At 42.3% G+C, this 9,254-nt stretch overlaps 1 gene segment (V, D, J or C); it reads left to right on the top strand.

Moving 5' to 3' along the window:
- Positions 1-1,225: 1,225 nt before the first annotated feature.
- The window catches only part of LOC123943474, a 1,358,446-nt gene continuing 1,350,417 nt past the window's right edge, over positions 1,226-9,254 (top strand). The window contains 2 exon segments of the C gene segment in view: positions 1,226-1,292; positions 1,374-1,672. Of these exon segments, the coding sequence occupies positions 1,247-1,292; positions 1,374-1,672 (345 nt within the window).

Genomic DNA, 9,254 nt, shown 5'->3' with positions numbered 1-9,254 from the left:
GCTCTGGTGCTAGGACCCCTGAAGATGCCTGTGTATTAGGGTCTCCATGTCTCAGATTGTGTGGAAAATGAACACCAGAGCTTCCCTTCCCAGCTCAGATTAATGGGTTCCTCCCTAGAACCATCTGTGCTCAGGGTGGGGAAAGGACCATGTGGGTTGGATTTTAGGTGGGTCTTTTTTTTTTCGTTTGAATTCAGTTAACAACACATAATACATCATTAGACTCAGATATCATGTTCAAAAATGCCTCAGTTGTATATATGGATTTCTGTTCCATGGATGCAAATAGAGGGTATTACTCTGAGTGAAATAAGTCAATCAAAGAAAGACAATTATCATATGCTTCAAGCATATGTGGAATATAAGAAATAGAGGGTCATAGGGGAAGGGAGGGGAAACTGAATGTGATGTGCAGAGACAGGGAGACAAACCATGAGTTACATTTAACTATAGGAAACAAACTGAGGGTTATGGAAGGGAATTGGGTGGGGGCAATGAGGTAACTGGGTGAAGGGCCTTAAGGAGGTCACATGACGTGATGAGCACTGAACGTTGTACACAATGATGAATTACTGAACACTACATCTGAAACTAATAATGCACTTTATCTCGGCTAATTGAATTTAAACAAAATTTAAAAAAAAGAAAAGAATATCCACATAACACCCAATCTCTCTGCCTTGCCCTCCATACAGATGAGCTTGTTTCCTTACATAAATGCTGGAGTATAGTTCCAAACATCCCTTTTGTAGGTGGAGACTGGAGATCACATCCACTGCCATCGTCTGGGACCCCATATCTGATTTGTGGGAGAAAATGACCCAAACTGGGCAATCGGTCAGGGTCTGGAGCCTGGACAACTGCCTTGTCCTCCAGGTTTGTGAACAGGGAATTCTGCAGGTTGAACTTGCAGCCCACTGTTGGACAGCCTGGCAATGGAATACAAGAGAACATTCCTAAGGTTTCTAAATGTTCATCAGCTCCAGCACAAACACTCTTGAGCAACTGGTGCTAGAGAACAGTTCAGTCAGGACTAGAGCCTAGATCACTAGGACCAGGCTCAGTGGGCCCTCACACCACCGAACATGGGGACACCAAGAACTGGTGACTGTCACCAGGGTTCAGGATCTTTTAATGCCTCCCCTCCTCCGTGGGGACCCACATGCAAATCACCTGGGGTGCTCCCAGAAGAAATATACATCACAGGCAGAGGTCAGTGTGCCGGGTCTCCATCCTGCAGGCAACCATGCAACTGCTGTGGTCCCTCCTCTTCCTTCTGGCAGCTCCCCTGGGTGAGGATCTGGGAGCTCTTGGATAGATGGTGGCCTTTCTGTGGGATGGGACAGACTCACCATGACTCTCCTTGTCCCCAGGTGTCCTGTCTCAGCTTACACTTCAGGAGTCGGGCCCAGGACTGGTGAAGCCCTCACAGACCCTCTCTCTCACATGTGTTGTCTCCGGCGGCTCTGTCACCAGCAGTTACTATTGGAACTGGATCCGCAAGCGCCCTGGAAAAGCACTGGAGTGGATGGGCTACTGGACAGGTAGTACAAGCTACAACCCGGCTTTCCAGGGCCGCATCTCCATCACTGCTGACACGTCCAAGAACCAGTTCTCCCTGCAGCTGAGCTCCGTGACCACCGAGGACACAGCCGTGTATTACTGTGCTAGAGGCACACTGAGGAGACATCAGTGTGAGCCCAGACAAAAACATCCTTGCAGGGGCACAGGAGGGGCGGGGCTGCAGGTGGCCCCAGAATCCACCAGGGGGTGCTCAGGACACCAGGGATCTCTCAGGAGACCTGGGGACACTCAGATCACCAGGAGGAACTCAGGTCACCACAGAGTCCTCAAGAAACAAGGGGCACTCAGGACAGAAGGGGTACTCAGGTCACCATGGGGCGCTCAAGACCCACCAATACAATTTCCACACTAGAAGCAGGTGCAGGTGGATATTAAATGCGTGTTCCCTGGCACAGTTTGAGGCTTCCTTTCTATAAACCAATTTCCCCAATGAGACTTTCTAGAATTATGATTTGTTCTTACTTCTTACATCTGTGAATAGAAATATTGGCTATCATAGGAGAAAACTATATGTACATGCACAAAGGCAGGAAGTCACTTACACTTGATGAATCTTTCCCCTCAATGACAATTATGGACATTCGGATGTAAGCCTGATAAGCCTGTAAAAGTTTCAGCTGGACTCAACAACAGAGCATCACACAGCCCAGTGTACAAGCTGTGAGCCAGCATCATCAAGTTCATGCTGGACATCAGGTACAGGGCCATCATGAAGCCAAAGCCAGAGAAGAATGCCCCCAGTGTAGGGGGTCATTGTGTGGACCACATGCTCACAGCTTCTGTTTAGCTGACACCATGCAGAGCCAGAGGGACCTCAAACAAGCTTGGCACATTTGGTGAATCAGATGATATGATACACACTTACAAGAGAATATGAAATGTTAATAACCTCCATCATCGAAGTGTTTGTTGATTTCAGGGAATGCCTCCCAGTATGTCAGAAATCCTTCAATAAACCTTAGAAAGGACATGAAATCAAGGATTTTTTCTTATTGTGATATTGTGATTCAGTCCTGGAAAACTCCATAGGGATCTGGAACATCAAAGGCACAGAATCTAGTCTTTTCTAGGAGATTTCCTATGTTATGGAGCATGAGAAGGTGGAGGAATGAGGCTTCTAGTGCAAGTAAAAAATCATCAGAAGATACAGTGTCATGACTAATTCCATGCAACAATTACAAAAAGGAGTGAAAAGGAATATAAGTGATCAGTAGGTATAGAAAACCATCTAAGACTCTTGAAAATGTGAATGATAATATATAAGCAGACAAGAATAAGAAAGCTATGAGTAGAGGACAAGGGTATTGCCCAGTGTCTCAGGTGAAAGCTGTCCACATCCCAAGGTCACCAGCAAGTTCTGATAATCTTGTGAACCCTGTGTTCACGCAAAGACTAGAAGCTTCAGCAGGATCCATGAGAATGCTCAGGCTGAAGTGCTGATTGGGAGGAGCCTTCCACTTGCAGAGATTAATTGATCCTTCATTTACTGATATCAGCTCAATGTGTATAATTTCTACCATCCCTACATTGAAACCTAACACCAATTTAACGGAATGGGTGGGTGGGGCCTTAGGGAAGCACTTAGGTCAGGAGCGTGCAGTCTCATATTGGGATTAGTGCTCTTATACAGCAGGACTCGGAAAACTTTCTGCCCCTTGGACCCATGTGAGTTAACAGGGAAAAGACCCCTAGGAAGTGGGTTCTCTCCAGACACCAAATTTGCCTGCACCTTCACATGGCACTTCCCAGACTCCAGAACTGTGAGAAATGTGTGTCTAATGTTTAAAACCACCCAGTTTGTGTACATTGTTACAGCAGCTGGAACACACGGAGACATTAGTGACACATGAACCCAAGATTTTTTCTGGCATTTTCAGAGTTTGTGGCAGAGATACAGGATGGTATTTGAATCTTACCATCATTTTACAGAGTTGTGTTATGCTGATTGCCATGAGCTATGCAGCTCAGTCACTGGACATAATGTTTTTACCCCATGTCCGCAACGTGAAAACCAGGTTGTGGGTTTCTGCAACCTTCCATCTGATCATGAGGGTAGGTACATTACTGGAAACACTCAAGGCACCTACATTACTTGTTTAGCCTTTATCGTGTTGTTTATATGCAATTCTTGTGTGTGTGTGTGTGTGTGTGTGTATGTGTGTGTGTATGTGATTTTATTTTATTTGCTTTCAGTGCACCAGAATTCATTGTTTATGCACAACACCCATTGCTCCATGCAAAACGTGCTCTCATTAATACCCACCACCTGGCTCCCCCAATATCCCACCCGCAACCCCTTCAAAACCTTCTGGTTATTTTTCAGAGTCCATGGTCTCTCATGGTTCATCTTCTCTTCCAATTTCCCTCAACTGCCTTCTCCTCTCCATCTCCCTATGTCCTCCGTGTTATTTGTTATGCTCTACAAATAAGTGAAATCATATGATAATTGACTATCTCTGATTGATTTATTTCACTCAACATAATCTCTTCCAGTCCCATCCATGTTGCTGCAAAAATTGGGTATTCATCCTTTCTGATGGAGGCATAATACTCCATAGTGTATACGGACCACATCTTCCTTATCCATTCATCCTTTGAAGGGCATCTTGGTTCTTTCCACAGTTTGGCGACCGTGGTCATTGCTGCAATAAACATTGGGGTACAGATGGCTCTTCTTTTCAATACATCTGTGTCTATGTGGTAAATACCCAGTAGTGCAATTGCAGGGTCATAGGGAAGCTCTATTTTTATTTTCTTGAGGAATCTGAACACTGTTCTCCAAAATGGATGAACCAACTTGCATTCCCACCAAGAGTGTAAGAGGGTCCCCCTTTCTCCACATCCTCTTCAACACACGTTGTTTCCTGTCTTGCTAATTTTGGCCATTCTAACTGGTGTCAGGTGGTATCTCAATGTGGTTTTCTTTTGAATCTCCCTGAAGGCTAGTGATGATGAACGTTTTTTTCATCTGTCTGATAGTCATTTGTAGGTCTTCATTGGAAAAGTGCTTGTTCATATCTTCTGCCCATTTTTTGACATGATTATCTGTTTTGTGTGTCTTGAGTTTGAGAAGTTCTTTATAGATCCTGGATATCAAACTTTTGTCTGTATTGTCAATTGCAAATATCTTTTCCCATTCCGTGGGTTGCCTCTTTGTTTTGTTGACTGTTTCCTTTGCTGTGCAGAATCTTTGAATCTTGATGAAGACCAAAAGCTCATTTTCACTTTTGTTTCCTTTGCCTTTGGAACGTACCTTGAAAGAAGTTGCTGTGGCTAATACCAAAGAGGTCTGCAAGTTGAGGTCTGCAAGAGGAGTTGCAACTCCTCTCCTCTAGGATTCTGATGGATTCTGAGGATTCTGATGGATTCCTGTCTCACACTGAGGTCTTTTATCCATTTTATGTTTATCTTTGTGTACGGTGTAAGAGAATGGTGGAGTTTCATTCTTCTACATATAGCTATTCAGTTTTCCCAGCACCATTTATTGAAGAGACTGTCATTTTTCCACTGTATACTTTTTCCAGTTTTGTCAAAGATTGTTTGACCATAAATTTGAGGGTCCATGTCTGGGCTCCCTACTCTGTTCCACTGGTCTATGTGTCTGTTTATGTCCCAGTACTATGCTGTCTTGGTGATTACAGTTTTGTAGTAAAGCTTGGAATCAGGTAACGTGATGCCCCCAGGTTTGTTTTTCTTTTTCAACATTTCCCTAGCAATTTGGGGTCTCTTCTGATTCCATACAAATTTTACTATTATTTGCACCCAGTCTTTGAAAAATAATGGTGGAATTATGATCGGAATGGCATTAAAAGTATAGATGGCTCTAGGCAGTATAGACATTTTAACAATGTTTATTCTTCTGATTGAAGAACATAGAATGGTCTTCCATCTTTTTGTGTTTTCTTCAATTTCTTTTATGGGTGTTCTGTAGTTCCTCGAGTACAGATCCTTTACCTCCTTGGTTAGGTTTATTCCCAGGAATCTGATGGTTCTCGGTGCTATAGTAAATGGGATCGATTCTCTAATTTCCATTTCTGCATTTTCATTGTCAGTGTATAAGAAAACAACTGATTTCTGTATATTGACTTTGTATCCTGCCACGTTACTGAGTTGCCGTATCAGTGCTACTGGTTTGGGGGTAGAGTTTTTGGGTTTTCCATATAAAATATCATGTCATCCGTGAAGAGAGAGAGATAGACTTCTTCATTGCCAATTTGGATACCTTTTATTTCTCTTTGTTCTCTGATTGCTGTTGCTAGGACTTCTAATACTATATTGAACAAGAGTGGTGAGAGTGGACATCCTTGTCGTGTTCCTGATATCAAGGGGAAGACTGTGAGCTTTTTCCTATTGAGGATGACATTTGCTGTGGGTTTTTCATAGACAGATATTATGAAGTTGAGGAATGTTCCTTCTATCCCTATTCTTTGAAGCTTGTTAATCAGGAACAGATCCTGGACTTTGTCAAATGCTTTTTCTGCATCAATTGAGAGGACCATGTGTTTCTTCTCTCTTCATTTTTTTTTCCATTTTATTTATTTTTTCAGCATAACAGTATTCATTCTTTTTGCACAACACCCAGTGCTTCATGCAAAACGTGCCCTCCCCATTACCCACCACCTGTTCCACCAACCTCCCACCCTTGACCCTTCAAAACCCTCAGGTTGCCCCAACCTCCCACCCCTGACCCTTCAAAACCCTCAGGTTGTTTTTCAGAATCCATAGTCTCTTATGGTTCGTCTCCCCTCCCCAATGTCCATAGCCCGCTCCCCCTCTCCCAATCCCACCTCCCCCCAGCAACCCCCAGTTTGTTTTGTGAGATTAAGAGTCATTTATGGTTTGTCTCCCTCCCAATCCATCTTGTTTCATTTATTCTTCTCCTATCCCCCTACCCCCCATGTTGCTTCTCCATGTCCTCATATCAGGGAGATCATATGATAGTTGTCTTTCTCCGATTGACTAATTTCACTAAGCATGATACGCTCTAGTTCCATCCACGTCGTCGCAAATGGCAAGATTTCATTTCTTTTGATGGCTGCATAGTATTCCATTGTGTATATATACCACATCTTCTTTATCCATTCATCTGTTGATGGACATCTAGGTTCTTTCCATAGTTTGGCTATTGTAGACATTGCTGCTATAAACATTCGGGTACACGTGCCCCTTCGGATCACTATGTTTGTATCTTTAGGGTAAATACCCAGTAGTGCAATTGCTGGGTCATAGGGTAGTTCTATTTTCAACATTTTGAGGAACCTCCATGCTGTTTTCCAGAGTGGTTGCACCAGCTTGCATTCCCACCAACAGTGGAGGAGGTTTCCCCTTTCTCCACATCCTCTCCAGCATCTGTCATTTCCTGACTTGTTAATTTTAGCCATTCTGAGTGGTGTGAGGTGATATCTCATTGTGGTTTTGATTTGTATTTCCCTGATGCCGAGTGATGTGGAGCACTTTTTCATGTGTCTGTTGGCCATCTGGATGTCTTCTTTGCAGAAATGTCTGTTCATGTCCTCTGCCCATTTCTTGATTGGATTGTTTGTTCTTTGGGTGTTGAGTTTGCTAAGTTCCTTATAGATTTTGGATACTAGCCCTTTATGTGATATGTCGTTTGCAAATATCTTCTCCCATTCTGTCAGTTGTCTTTTGGTTTAGTTAACTGTTTCCTTTGCTGTGCAAAAGCTTTTGATCTTGATGAAATCCCAATAGTTCATTTTTGCCCTTGCTTCCCTTGCCTTTGCCGTTGTTCCTAGGAAGATGTTGCTGCGGCTGAGGTCGAAGAGGTTGCTGCCTGCATTCTCCTCAAGGATTTTGATGGATTCCTTTCTCACATTGAGGTCCTTCATCCATTTGGAGTCTATTTTCGTGTGTGGTGTAAGGAAGTGGTCCAATTTAATTTTTCTGCATGTGGCTGTCCAATTTTCCCAGCACCATTTATTGAAGAGGCTGTCTTTTTTCCATTGGACATTCTTTCCTGCTTTGTCGAAGATGAGTTGACCATAGAGTTGAGGGTCGATTTCTGGGCTCTCTATTCTGTTCCACTGATCTATGTGTCTGTTTTTGTGCCAGTACCATGCTGTCTTGATGATGACAGCTTTGTAATAGAGCTTGAAGTCCGGAATTGTGATGCCACCAACTTTGGCTTTGTTCTTCAATATTCCTTTGGGTATTCGAGGTCTTTTCTGGTTCCATATGAATTTTAGGATTATTTGTTCCATTTCTTTGAAAAAAATGGATGGTATTTTGATAGGGATTTCATTAAATGTGTAGATTGCTTTAGGTAGCATAGACATTTTCACAATATATATTCTTCCAATCCAGGAGCATGGAACATTTTTCCATTTTTTTGTGTCTTCCTCGATTTCTTTCATGAGTACTTTATAATTTTCTGTGTATAGATTCTTAGTCTCTTTGGTTAGGTTTATTCCTAGGTATCTTATAGTTTTGGGTACAATTGTAAATGGGATTGACTCCTTAATTTCTCTTTCTTCAGGCTTGTTGTTGGTGTACAGAAATGCAACTGATTTCTGTGCATTGATTTTATATCCTGACACTTTACTGAATTCCTGTACAAGTTCTAGCAGTTTTGGAGTGGAGTCTTTTGGGTTTTCCACATATAGTATCATATCATCTGCAAAGAGTGATAGTTTGACTTCTTCTTTACCAATTTGGATGCCTTTAATTTCTTTTTGTTGTCTGATTGCTGAGGCTAGGACTTCTAATACTATGTTGAATAGCAGTGGTGATAATGGACATCCCTGCCGTGTTCCTGACCTTAACGGAAAAGCTTTCAGTTTTTCTCCATTGAGAATGATATTTGCGGTGGGTTTTTCATAGATGGCTTTGATAATATTGAGGTATGTGCCCTTTATCCCTACACTTTGAAGAGTTTTGATCAGGAAGGGATGCTGTACTTTGTCAAATGCTTTTTCAGCATCTATTGAGCATATCATATGGTTCTTGTACTTTCTTTTATTAATGTGTTCTATCACATTGATTGATTTGCGGATGTTGAACCAACCCTGCAGCCCTGGAATAAATCCCACTTGATCGTGGTGAATGATCCTTTTAATGTACTGTTGAATCCTATTGGCTAGTATTTTGGCGAGAATTTTTGCGTCTGTGTTCATCAAGGATATTGGTCTGTAGTTCTCTTTTTTGGTGGGATCCTTGTCTGGTGTTGGGATCAAGGTGATGCTGGCCTCATAAAATGAGTTTGGAAGTTTTCCTTCCATTTCTATTTTTTGGAACAGTTTCAGGAGAATAGGAATTACTTCTTCTTTAAATGTTTGGTAGAATTCCCCTGGGAAGCCGTCTGGCCCTGGGCTTTTGATTGTTTGGAGATTTTTGATGACTGTTTCAATCTCCTTACTGGTTATGGGCCTGTTCAGGTTTTCTATTTCTTCCTGGTTCAGTTGTGGTAGTTTATATGTCTCTAGGAATGCATCCATTTCTTCCAGATTGTCCCATTTGTTGGCGTAGAGTTGCTCATAGTATGTTCTTATAATTGTCTGTATTTCTTTGGTGTTAGTTGTGATCTCTCCTCTTTCATTCAGGATTTTATTTCTTTGGGTCCTTTCTCTGTTCTTTTTGATGAGTCTGGCCAGGGGTTTATCAATCTTATTGATTCTTTCAAAGAATCAGCTCCTACTTTCATTGATTTTTTCTAT

This window comes from Meles meles, chromosome 6, assembly GCF_922984935.1.
Source record: "Meles meles chromosome 6, mMelMel3.1 paternal haplotype, whole genome shotgun sequence".
Lineage (NCBI taxonomy): Eukaryota > Metazoa > Chordata > Mammalia > Carnivora > Mustelidae > Meles > Meles meles.
This window is presented reverse-complemented; position numbering and strand designations above follow the sequence as displayed.